Below are 13,512 nucleotides of genomic sequence, written 5' to 3' on the forward strand. Positions count from 1 at the left end.
CCTTGATATCACTTTTTGATCTCTCTCCTCAAGCATGCTAAATGGAAATAAAGGCATAGGAAAGGTAGAAATCAAGCTAAAATCGAAAAATCTTACCGTCAGACGCGTAAACGGTCGAAAACCGTGAATTTCCCTTTGAATTTTCTTGTTTCTCTTTGGTTTTTCTTTTTTTTCTTCCTTTCCTCTCTTGTTCTTCCTTACGGCTGGCCAGCACTTAAAATTTGGGTTTAAATGGGCTGATTTTTCATTAAAATAATATTATATCATTAAAAAATGCCACATGTCACTTTCCCATTAGCCCATTTTTAAAATTTCATCCATTTGTTTCCAAATTTTCACCATACACTTGTCTCATATATTCATAGCTTAGATAAAATTCTCAGACTCATCCAAAGTCTCGGTGGAGTAATTTTTGAAATTTACACTTTTACCCCCGTAAAAGTCAAAAATTACATTTTTACCCCAAAAATTGAAAAATTGCCCATAGACATATTTTTCATCCATTATACTCATACCATTCTCCAATTTGTCAAATTTGATCTAAATTCTCTCAAAATCTCAAATTTTGTCCGTGGGTGGCAAAATTACGATTTTGCCCCTACACTAAAAAAATCATCAGAATTAAACTTTTTCACTTCCTATCATTAAATTATACTCCAAATAGTTAATCTTGGTCAAAAATTTCACTCCATGATCAAATTATTATCTTAGGTGATAAAATGATGATTTTGCCCTTAAATATCAAAATTTTTAATTTTACCCAAAATGAACCCTCGAACCCCGAACAATCATTTTTAGTCATTCCTGGACTATAAAATATTAAATTTCATCCTATAATTCCTATTTGAACTAGTTCGAGGTTAAATCAATTTAAGTGTAACGTTAGGTACAATATCAAGTTTCGTCTATTCTTAGGTGCTTTTTTAGCGTAATAACATGCTACTCAATGCATGTATGTCATGACATGTATTTATAGGGTCGGGTTTTACAAGGGCCTTCTAAAATGATGTTCCATACATCTATATCATGGGCTTGGATAAACATTTTCATCCTCCTTTTCCAATAAAGATAATTATCACCATTAAATAAAGAGGGTGTTACCATAAATTGTCTTTTTTTAAGAGGAATGACTGTAGGTTGCATTGCCATGCTTTTGAGCTTCAAATGGAAACTTACTCAAGGTGTTTAAACCTATAAATTGACATCAAAGCTCTGATACCAATTATTAGAATGTTAGCTCAAAAGATAAACCTCAAGAGAGGGTGAATTAAGCAATTTAAAATCTTTTGAAAACTTTTAAGAAATAAGATTATTTTTGAGTAAAGTAAGGATGAAAAGCCCTTTAAAGTCAATGAAGAAATATCTCAAAAATTCTTTTTTAAGTGGTTCAAAAATAGATTTAAGAAATCAATGTGAATGAAGAGCAATTTTAACAAACAAGTAAAAGACACACAAAGATTTATATAGGTTCGACCTCAATGCCTGTATCCAAGGAGTTTGAAATCCACTATAAAATTACTTTTTCAAAGTTCAAGTATAACCTTTACAACTAAGTCTTTTCAACACTCAAACTTAACCTTTATAACAATTTTTTAAAGGATCAAACTTTTTAGTTTGGTTAAGGTATAACTATTCCTAAATACACTACCTTTTTATGTTAAGGTATAACCTTTACAATGGATTACAAGGAAGATAGAATGAAAGCTTAAATGCCTTTAAAAAGGCTGAATGAAGCAGTAATTACAATGAGAAAATGTAAGCTTAGCAAAGAAGTATAAGAACTTAAGGCTTAAGTAAGCAAAGATGATTAACACTTGAAAATTCTTAAGAAATTTTCTATTTAATCTTTCACTCTTACTTGAAAATTCTTCTATGGGTGTTATCTCTCTTGAAAGTCTTGCCTCAGACCTCTATTTATATGTTGGTGTCCGAAAATAGTCGCTTAGGGGAAAGGTCCTTGAAAATGTAATCATTATTCATGTCTTTTTTGGTTTGTTTAAGCTAAGGTATTGATACCTTCTGTACAAGTCTCAATACTTTAAATGCTTAATTTCACTTAGCTCTCGATACCTCTTTTTCATGTCTCAATACTTGTTCGTTCTTGGCATTTCTCAAACTAAAGCATGTCTTGATACAATGCGGCTTGGTCTCAATACTTTGCAGCTTGCTCTCTAGAAATTCATGTTTGGAAATGATGTCTCGATACTTGGCAAGCAAGTCTCGATACTTAGGCAGTTGCTTTTTGGAATTTGAAGGTTTAAAGATGAGGTCTTAATACACTGACAACAAGTCTCAATATTTTGGCACTTGCTTTCTGAAATTAAAGTCTTGAAGATGAGGTCTCGATATATTGACAACAAGCTTCGATACTTTGGCACTTAACTTCTGGAAATTGAAGTTTTGAAGATGAGATCTTAATAGATTAACAGCAAGTCTCGATACTTTGGCACTTGTCTTTTGGAATTTGAGACTTTGGAGGAGATGTCTCGATACTTCTATTTCCTTAGGTTGCTTTTAAGGCATTTTAAGTTTGAGATCTCGATACTTACCTAAGAAGTCTCAATACCTTAGTGCTATGAAGCATTTTTTAAGGCATTTTGAGTTTCAAACACTTAGGCAATATTTCATATAAATGCTTAAAAGGGTTTGGTGAAGTTATCATACACTTAACCACTCATATTTTTGTCATTTGATTTTTTCATTTCAAAACAAGAATTGATTGTAAAGCTAACATAGCCCAATCCATTCTACTACTTTTGCATGTCAAATGAGAATCAAACACCATTCTCTTAAAATTAAATTACCTGATAAGATGTCTCTCATAAGTACTAGTTTTGGGTCCTTTATGCTTTCTAGTATACATTAAAATATGATAACATCCTTGAACCAAAGTATTAGTTAAAAGTATCATGTTAAACAACTCAATGGCTAACACAATAGTAGACACGATCATTGTAGTTTGTTCTTGAAAAAACCCTTCTATTCTGTGAACTAACAATATAAAACAAAAAGAAGAAGTTAAAACCATGACATAGAAAGAACATATTGTAAGTACAAAGTTAGCTTTTTACTCCACAAATATCCTATTCTAAAGTGAAACAATATTTTTCCACTACGATAGTTCCTCAATATTCTTGATCGTATCTTTGGTTAATAGCTCGAACCTAAACCTTTTATATCTTTGTTGTGTTAAACCAACAAATTTAATAGGTAATAAAACCTACAACAAACTTTTTTTCCCTACTATCCCTTTCTCCCCTCCATTTCCATCATCACTTTTAATCCTCTCTAAAGAAAACTAACCGAATTAATGTTTGGAGGGAGAAATGAAAGCTCAAGGAAATATTAGAATTTAAACTTAATAGCCTGGCTTGAAATCTTTGATTAAATTGCATCTCTAAGCCATCACAAAAAATTACAAAAGATACGATAAGAAAATAATAATGAAGCTTCAAGTATAGATTATAATTATTAGACAACATTTATGTTCCTTTATTAACATAATTATGGGTGTTTAAAAGTTAAGCTATTCTAGATTAAGTTACTCTGTTTTAGCTCCCAAAAGAAAACAAAAGAAAAAAATACAAATCCATTTTCCACCATTTAAAAAAACCCATTTTTTGCATTAAGCTATTCTCCTTTGTGATAAAGTTAAGCCAAAGTACCATCAACAAGACAACAAAGCATAGCAAAATAAAAGCAAAATATCCAGAATTCCCTATGTCAATAAAGCAGAGCTAGAAAATAGAGCAAGAGCAGCAAACAAGAACCTAGAATTTCAAAACAACTTAGAAAAAATTATAAGCACCTCTTACCAAAAAAAATAACCTCAGAAATGCCTTTTGTCGATCAGGGGCCAAAGTGTTACACTAGTAGAACAAAAATGATAAATATGAAGAAAACCCAAATTAAAAAAAAAAGCCCAATTTGGAGAATACAAGGAAGAAAATAAAAAAGAAAAAGGAAGAGAAGAATGAGGGATTTCAACTGATAATTTTGAACTTCTCAACTAGAATAAGAAGAAATAAGGACTTTATTTAGAAGAAGAAGCAGCAACAACAGGGAGTAAAGCAAGCAGAAGTGGCGATGAGTAGAGTTTCAAGGATTGTGAGTCATTCTTTTAAGAGTTGAAGTGGCAACAATTTCATATAACGTTTAATAACATTGTAGAGTGCAATGCAATCATATGTTGCATTGGTTTTGAACTACAATCACATTACATCTATTGGCTGTAATGCAATTGCATTACAATCTTACATTACAGTGGTTTGTTACAAAGCAAACACTACAATATAATTTAATTGGGCACATTACAGGGAATGTGCTTATACTTTCGTCATACCAAACGTCACCTTCGATTGCTTATAACGCTTTTATCAATCCATAATATGGTAATTCATTAAATGGAAGTAAAATTAGTATTGCTAAATGGTGAGTTAGATGAATAGGTGTATATGGAACAACCCAAAGGGCTTGTGGTTACTGGTCAAGAAAGGAAAGTATGTAAGCTTGCAAAGCCTTTGTATGGATTAAAACAAGCACCTAAACAATGGCATCAAAAGCTTGATGAGGTTATGTTAGCTAATGGCTACAAAATCAATCAATTTGATGAATGTGTCTATAGTAAGTTCCATAGTGATAAAAGTTTCATCATTTGTCTATAAGTGAATGACATGTTAATATTTGGTATCAATTTGAAACAAGTGGAAGACATAAAAGGTTCTTGTCAAAGAATTTTAACATTAAAGATATGGGTGCGATGGATGTTATTCTTGGTATAAAAATAATGAAGGACAATAATGGCATAACACGGTCTTAATCTTATTACATTTAAAAGATTGTAATGAAGAATGATAAGTCAAATTGTATGCCAATGTCTACTTCTTATGATTCTAATATAAGGCTAGTACCCAATGAAGACAAGCCAATAGCACAAGTAAAATATGCAAAGGTAATTTTGATATCTAATGTATAATATGGTGTGTACAAGGCTGGACATTGTTTTTGCGATTGGGATGCTAAGTCTGTTTACAAGTAATCCAAGTGAAGAGCATTGGTATTCTATTCATAGAGTTTTAAGGTACTTAAAGAGCACAATGAATTATGGTATTTGCTACTCAAGTTTTCCTTCGATTCAAAAGGGTTTGCAGATGCTAGTTGGAATTCAAATAGAACAAATTATACCTTTACTATAGGTTGAATTTTTAATATTGGTGGGGTGTTATTTCTTGGAGTTCTAAAAACCAATCATGTCAAGTAGATTCCACCATGGCAAATAAATTTATAGCCTTAACATCAACTATTTAAGAAGCGGAATGATTAAGAGATTTACTTAATGAAATTTTATTGTAGCCTAAACCAATATCACTAATCTTGATACATTGTGACAATCAAGCTACGGTGTCGAAAGCATATAGTCAAATGTATAATGGAAAGAATAGATACATTGGACTTCAACACTACATTGTAAGACAATGTATTAGTGATGGTATAATCACTATAAGTTATGTGATGTCTAGTGAAAAATTGACGAATTTGTTGACCAAATAACTTAAAAAGGATTTGGTATTAAAGACTTAATAAGGGATGGGTGTCAAACTTATCAACTAAATCACCAATGGTCGAAGCTTACCTCGACACTTGCGACTGACTTACAAGTCTTGATTACTACACATTTCACCACATGCATATGATTGCAAGCACTAATTTATTTATTCCATCCCAAGGTGTAATTGCTTGATTTTCGTAATGCGTAAAAGTAAGGTTGAATGAAAGTTCTTAATAGATCTATAACATGAATATGTTGAAGCACCATAGTTACAGGGTACATTTGATATGAGTTACCTATGTGAGTGGAAGTTTGGTTGTTTTTAGAAATTATGGGCTTGACCCTGATAGCACTCATGAATGGATGCAAAACACAAGACCATAAGTGTGTTGGCAAAATTAGACATAATGTGAGTAGGGAGCTTGTGTGTGTTTGATGGCTCAACTATTTAATGAAGAATCTATGGTTCAATGTTTAGTCAATCACTCAATTAGAACTAGAACTGACCTCACTCACTAAGTAAAGGTTCAAATTTGCGAGATATTTTTATTTATGCACAAGATTCCCAAAGTTGTTGGTATTTGAAAAATTAGAAAATGGTAGAGGAGTATTAGTATAGTTTCACAATAAAAAATTATGTCTCTTCATATGAAAAATTGTAAATAAAAAGTTATATTTTTTCATATGAAAACTTGTGACCATATATTTGAAAATCATATCAATTGAAAGGTTATGTCACATAGTATGACATAATGTCACTATTGGATTGTAAGTGGTTTTTCATGTGAAAAGTTATGAGAAAAACATTTTTAAGAGCTCGTTTGGCTTGGCTTTTTTCTAACTTAAAAGCTATTATGAAGCTCTTATGAAAAATAATAGCTTTTAAAATTAAGCTAAAGTTGTTTGGTAAATTTTTTTTTATAAGTTATAATTTTTGTTAAAATTATCATAGAAGATATTTTTTTTACAAGGGTAATATTGTAATTATTTTTAACAAATGAAGATATTTTTGAAACAAAAATAAAAATTCACTTATATTTTTAAAAAAAGAGAAAAAAAATTCTTCATAGGAGCTTTTCCTGAACCTTTTTTTTTCAAAATTTTATTCTTTCAAAAAAAGCTATTTTTTTAAAAAGCTTTTCAAAATTTATATTTGGTTTGGTTTTTACTTTTAAAAAATAGATAAGTTGAAAAAAAAATCAAGCCAAATAAGCACTTATTTTCTATCGTTTTTTTTTTTTTTGTACTTTGAAAACTCTCTTTNGTTAATTTTTTTAAGAGCTTCTCAAAAAATCATATTTGGCCTGGCTTTTGCTTTTAAGAGGTAGATAAGCTGAAAAAAGGCTAAGCCAAACATGCACTAAATCCAAATGTTATGAGACAATTGAAAAACATCATTACTCAAAAGTTTAGATATGAAAAGTTATTTTTAATATTATAGTCCTTTCATAAGGTATTTATTAGAATAATACTTTTATTTAAAGGTTGTGTTAGCAACATGCAGAGGCGTCTTTGAGAAATAAAGTAGTATTGATGAAAGGGTTGTGGAAATCTACATAAAGGACTTGCTACCAATTATTTTGACACATCAAAGACAAACAAGACAAGAGCATATAATTAAGAGCAAGAAAAGTGTTATGTTCTGAATAAAATGTAGAAAATAAACATAAACACTTTAAGTTCGCAGCATCTACTAAAGGAGTCCGAATCCTTATAATCTACTTGTTGCAGAAAGTAGACTAGTCAAGTAACTTTGCAACCCTCGGATGTGTCTAATGTCCAATCTTATAAAGTGTAAGATGAAGTTAGACATTGGGTTAATCGTATCGCTTATGCTATTCGCATAATTCCCTTTTGCATACCGAATGGTTGGGTGAAATTAGTCTTAAAGATAATGTTTATTGAAGATATGCCTTGAAATCAATTTTGCTAATTTCATTTGAATTCTAACGAAACTCCATTAGCACCAACAATCTTAACATAAAAACACAAAATTGTAATAATGGAATCAATCACATAGATACAAGCAAGAAGAGAGTAGATAAAGAGAGAAGAGAGTTCGTTGCAAGAGGAAGTAGACGACATTGAGAGAGGAGGCTCAAACTGTGCCAATGGAGGAACCTGCGGGAAGGACGACAAAGGTGAGTAGGTGAAGGAGTGCTGAGTGTTTTCTGGATGTGGAAAATGTCTTAGGCCAGTGAGGGATGTAAGACATTTTATGTATCCATGGGTGTTTTTTCGTTAATCTGAAAAATATTTTATAGGGAAAAGATATTTTTTGCCTTCCAAACAATCAAGACACATGAAACTTTTTTCTATAAAATAATTTCCTTACTATTGAACGGAACCCTAGTACCAGTGACATAACTTTTACTATAGCCAAAATTGTTCATTGAAGATTGTCAACAATTTTTCCTATCTTCTACTAAGTAGTTTATCTCATACTATACATTTTTCTAATCATTAGGGGCCGCTCAATAACTTCAAGGGCTTGAAACTAAATATTTAATTGAGACTTTTTTTTTGAAATTAAGAAAATGAGGCCTTTTTTATTGAAATAATTAGAGATCATTAAATACATATTATTGTTAATTAATTTGGAATAAAAGAAATAATTGATAATTAATATCATTATGGAAATTAGAAAGTGATAAAAAATTAAAATTTATTAAGCATATAATTAAGGAATTGAGAGAATATGTCACTTTATTAATTATTTGACTTTTATATATTTTTAATAAAAAATAACATAAATAGTTGAGAATAAAAAGGAATGAAAGAAGTGAGAAAAAAATAAATATTTATTGGACATGGGATGATAGGTAGGTATTTTATTAATTATCTTATTTTTTATATCTTTTTAATATAAATTAATTATATTATTATAAAATTATGAGACCTTGAGATTGAGGTTGTAAATGCCCATGATGGGGATGGTTTTTGTTCACCTGGCCTTTGGTATATTGACTTGCTTAAGGTATAAAGGTATAGCATTTCACAAAAAAAAAAAAAAAGTGGCCTATTAAAATTTGAGGCCTAAAGCAAGGGCTTTGCTTGCCTTACCTTAGCCCCGGCCTTACTCATCACCATAATCATTCACATATTTATAATTTTTTTATTCGATTTTGAGTCGAGTTTGGACTCTCTTTATGACTTTGTTCAAATTCACCATAATCTTAGATCAAATAACACAATTATTTTTCGATTCCAACTTCAACACACAAATAGAACTATGGTTCAAGTAGTGTAATCGAACAATGCTCATCTTGGCTCTGCCTTGTTACACACCCATAGAACTCCATCCCTCAAACTAGCCCCTGCCCTGGCTGTCTTATAGCTAGAAAGGCAAATGTGGTCGGGTCCCTTGTCTCTAACCTAAATTACAAAAGCTTGTTTTGTTGGAGTCCTCCCGTTGGTGAGGTTGCAGTTTTCTAAGTCAAAAAGAAGCTGGCTCGGGGGCAGGTAAAGTGTGGACTTTGAATCTCACTTGAGTATGTGAGCAGTGTGTTCGAAATGGATGAATAAAATCATTCAACAATTGTTAAAACAACTTGGTCAACTAAAATATATTTCATTAACATCAACAGCTGAATGAATGATCTATCCAAGGGTACTAGTGAGTTGCCAAGCATTATAGATAGGGCCATTTTAAAAAATAACCTTTAAAGATAAAATGTTTTAAAAAATAACCTTATTTATCATTTTAACTATTTTTAGCCAAGTTGAACAAAATTACCTTTAATGAAATTACACGTTATGATGTTACATGCCATGTACAAAACCATGCTACACACCATGGTTAGGTTGTTACATGTCATGTACAAAAATTTATGACAAGCCATGGTTAGGTTGTTACACGCCATGTACAAAAACCTGTGACAAGCCATGGTTAGGTTGTTGCATGCTATGTTGAAAAAAATACTGTTGTTACACGCCATGGTTAGGTTGTTACATGCCATGTTAAAAAAAAATACTGTTGTTACACGCCATATACAAAAACATGTTACACGTCATGGTTAAAAAAAGTTGTTACGCGCCATGTTGAAAAAAAATATTATTGTTACACGCCATGTTGAAAAAAAAATATTGTTGTTATACGGTATGTTGAAAAAATATTATTGTTGCACGACATATTCAAAAACATTTTGTTACACTTTGATGCCTAAAATGTTGTTATTTATGAACCAAAACTTCAAATCCTCTGAACTTTTTTCATTTTTTTTTTATTTTTTTTGACAATTTGGCACCGATTAAAGTGTTTATAACAGGTTTTCATAAATTAAAATACAATTTTTTTTATCTAAAAAACCTACTTTGACTAAAAATAAAAAAAAATTCATTTGAAAACCTAGGTTTATAAATTTCAAAATTTTGAGTTTATTGGTGTCTAGGTTCTGAATTGATTTAATTAAAAGTTATTTCATACATCTGTGATTATTTCTACCGTTTTAGTTTTATCCAAAATATCTAAAAATCGAATTTTTCAAATAACCACCCACCCAAGCATGTCAAAACTATTGCTTGGTGTCTTGAAAACGCAAGAAATAAAAATCTGAAAACGCGAGAGAGAGAAATCGGAAGCATAACAAATGACTGCCGAAGAGAGAAATCGATAAAATTTAAGAAAATAGGATGGTGAGAGAGAGAAATTCGAAGCACAAATGGAGAGAAATTGTGATGAATTGTTTAATTTATTTGAAATAGTTTAAAGAGTATTTCTGTCAAGTCATGGTTAAATGTGGCTAAAAGCAGTTAAATTTATTTTGATGGTTATTTTTAAAATATTTTATCAAGAAATATCATTTCTCACAATTTCCTCTTATAGATACTTAGGGAAGATACTAAAAATACTTATTCAGAAACGTATGACAGAAGTGGTAAAGGGCTTTTAAAATTTGAAGGACTTTCCCAACACACTTACCCATATCTAAGACCCTCAGTATAAATGGTCTAATCTTTCTCAAGGCACCATCTTGATTCTTGATTATTGAATATAGTCACTACGCGGTAGAATCGCAGTCAATTGTACATGCATAAAGTTGATCCCATAACAGATCATGGAGTCCAATTCAGAAGGGACACAGCTAGAGATACTGCCTTTCTAGCCATCGTCCAAAGATGAAAGCTTCCTTTTAAGGATCTCATTCTCCTTTCTTAGTTTCATAATCTTCAGCTTAAGTGTTTCAACTTGCCGACTTGAAGCTGAATCTTGTTGCTGCTCCGCAAGCTTCGTTCTGCTGATCAACACTGCAGTGCACTCATTATAACAGTGGTATTTCACACAAGGAGATCAGAAGTTCATAGAAATGCAAAAACATCCTTTGAAATCTTATGCACTGAAGCTGAGTCCAGCTACCTCAAAATCAAATAAGATTTATTAAGAAGCCCTCATCATAGTGCTGGGCAAGGATTTATAAGTAATTAGAAGATGAATATGCATCAAACATACTGTTAGAAATGGCAAGTTTGGTCAAAACCTGGTGATAGGGCTTTAATGATCAGAAAATTGACATTTTTGGTTCAGATTCTACGTATATAAAAGGAATCTGATTTTAAATTGAATAATTTTATATGTTCAAACAAGCATAACAAGTGATATAATGTCGAAAGGCAAGCACAAACTCACATTCCTTTTCCATTTCCTGGAGTTTCTTATTCAAATCATTTTTCTCTTCTTGTTCAATCAGCAGACAATCTTTTAAGTCCAGAATCTCCAGAAGATCTGCCAATGTATATTTAGCATCTATAACAATTATGCAACAAAATCTGGTTGGAAAGTTTGCGAATGGTTGTAAAATTAGAACCTCACATTTTGATTCCTCATCAGAATGTAGTTGATCCAACCTCTTTGATAGTACTTGTGCATGGCCTCTCTGTGTTGCCAAATCTTTACGCAGGTGATTCGTGGTTGCTTCATTTGTTGCTTTTTCAAGTAGAAGACCTCTGATAGAAGGTAAATTTCATTTTCAACCACAAAAACAGAATATATTTGAGCAACTTACTGGAAATTTACCTGACTTTAGCCTCCAGATCCCCAATTTTTTTTACATAGTCTTGCTTAAGCAATTCCATAGCCCTCTTATATTCCTGCTCAGAGATTTCGACTTCTCACTGTCATGCACTTTCATCTAAAAAATTCTCTTAAGCCCAAACAAGATGATGTTAGTTCACTAAAAGACATTTGTGGAGGCATTTTTCAGCATTTCAATCACACGTTTTTTTTTTGGGATGCATTATGTGACCTAAAAGACCTCGCACAGTTGGACTATATAAACTAACTGGCTGACTAGAGCAATGAAGAGTTCAGCATCAAAGATACTTACCTCTTCTTTAGCGTGATATTCATCATTCCTTCTCAAGAGTTCTTCTTTGAATCTCTGGCATTTGGTATGGTTTTCAAGCTGGATTCAGAAATAAAAGGTTTCTAAATTTAATTCTCAACTCAACTGAACCATACTATTGGTCCTAACTTCTTATTATAACAAAATTCTGCACTAAATTTAACGAGATAAACTGAAAGGTGCATAGGACAAGGAAATGAAAGGAGAGTGCACCTGCTCAGCCAGATTGCGTAAAGATTCTGTGTAAAGTTTTGTCAGTCGTGCATTATCTACAATGTGGGGAAATCAACAAAAAGAAAGTTCAATTAAGTTTATGCATACAAAATTACAATATGCAGCTCTAGAAAAATTGGTGATGTCAAACTTAATAGGAAATTAGAAGAGGGAAAAGAACTTAGGGTCCTTCAGTTCAATGTAATGTGAAAACTAATGTCACCATAGCAGTCAATGCATGCAAACTCACTGGACAAAATCTAGGGAGGACCAACATTGAATGATTTACGGTGCTAATGATGGCACTAAACAAATGTGTAGGAAAGATGTAATTTAGGAAGAATCAAGGAGGCACAGCGGAGGGGATTGAATCCTAATATTTAACATGGCAACAAGAGGTTGTAAACGGGATCCCTCATCCTACATAACCCATACTCAAGTAAAGTAGGATTACATGCGTAAACGCTGTACATTCTTCTTGCAACTAATTTACCGTGATTGGTAACAGGAGAAGAGGGAGGAAGGCAAGAGTGGAATGAAGAAGGAAAGTGAGTGGATTTATAACTTTCTCTTCCTTTCAAATCTACTCTCTAGTGGGACTAAACACTCAATCAACTTAAATTAACCATTTTATTTATAATTTTTTCCCCCACAATCTCTTCCTTTCCCTCCCATTTCTCATCCTTGGTCCCAAACACAAAGAAGGAAAATTAACTTTCCTTTCTCTCATTCCCTCTTTCTATCTTCAGCTTTATCACTTCTCTCCATTATCCTTCCTTCCTTCCTACCAAACTATGTATAGTGATAGTGTGGTGGTCTCAGGAGACCAAAGGGTGTCCTCCAAACATTTAACGGTAACTAAAAGCAGAAGAAATGAAAAGCTTATATCAGATTACGATCTTTGAATAAATCAAAAGGATTAAGGAAGCACCCTGTTTGAGAGAGTGACAAGTGATTTCAAGAGCTTCTCTTCTCTTTATTTCTGCATTCCAGTTAGATTTCAGAAACTGAATCTCTTGGATTCCCCTCTTGAAATCCTGAATAACCCAAAAAACAATATCAACAAAACGAAGAACTGAGGAGGAGGAGGACATTTGGTAATGGCTGGAACTCTGTTTGGGAATCGGGAAAGTGTTCACGTAAGCAAACCCCGCATTTTCAAATAGAGTAGTGATTCCAACCTTAATCAGCAACCACAGCAGAAAGGAAAAGCGCAGCTAAGAAATGAAAAACTACAAATAGAGAAAGAGAGTGAGTTTACATTGTAAATTTGATCGAAACCAGAGAGAAGCGAATCGGTGTAGGTGTCGCTAGTTCCCGCCATTTTTTCAATGTTATCTGAATCCTCCCTTCGCTGTTTCCCTCTCTCTATATATCTTTTATAATTATAGACTTAATTTTTTTTTAAAA

At 32.1% G+C, this 13,512-nt stretch overlaps 1 protein-coding gene across 3 annotated transcripts; it reads right to left on the reverse strand.

The window, feature by feature from the left end:
* LOC18589415 (protein At-4/1) lies at window positions 10,398-13,448 on the reverse strand. 3 transcript variants are annotated; one of them, XM_018127071.1, is made up of 8 exons: window positions 13,364-13,448; window positions 13,034-13,139; window positions 12,103-12,158; window positions 11,872-11,949; window positions 11,562-11,635; window positions 11,358-11,491; window positions 11,175-11,270; window positions 10,398-10,785 (listed from the first exon to the last, which is right to left on the reverse strand). In XM_018127071.1, the coding sequence occupies exons 1-8, from the start codon at window positions 13,424-13,426 to the stop codon at window positions 10,718-10,720; spliced, it is 675 nt and encodes a 224-aa protein (XP_017982560.1). In that variant the 5' UTR covers window positions 13,427-13,448; the 3' UTR covers window positions 10,398-10,717. The 3 variants fall into 3 exon arrangements, with proteins under 3 accessions (XP_017982560.1, XP_017982559.1, XP_017982561.1); XM_018127070.1 differs by having other exon boundaries at window positions 10,398-10,795; XM_018127072.1 differs by lacking the exon at window positions 11,175-11,270 and having other exon boundaries at window positions 10,398-10,795.

Source organism: Theobroma cacao, chromosome 9, assembly GCF_000208745.1.
Source record: "Theobroma cacao cultivar B97-61/B2 chromosome 9, Criollo_cocoa_genome_V2, whole genome shotgun sequence".
NCBI classification, from domain to species: domain Eukaryota; kingdom Viridiplantae; phylum Streptophyta; class Magnoliopsida; order Malvales; family Malvaceae; genus Theobroma; species Theobroma cacao.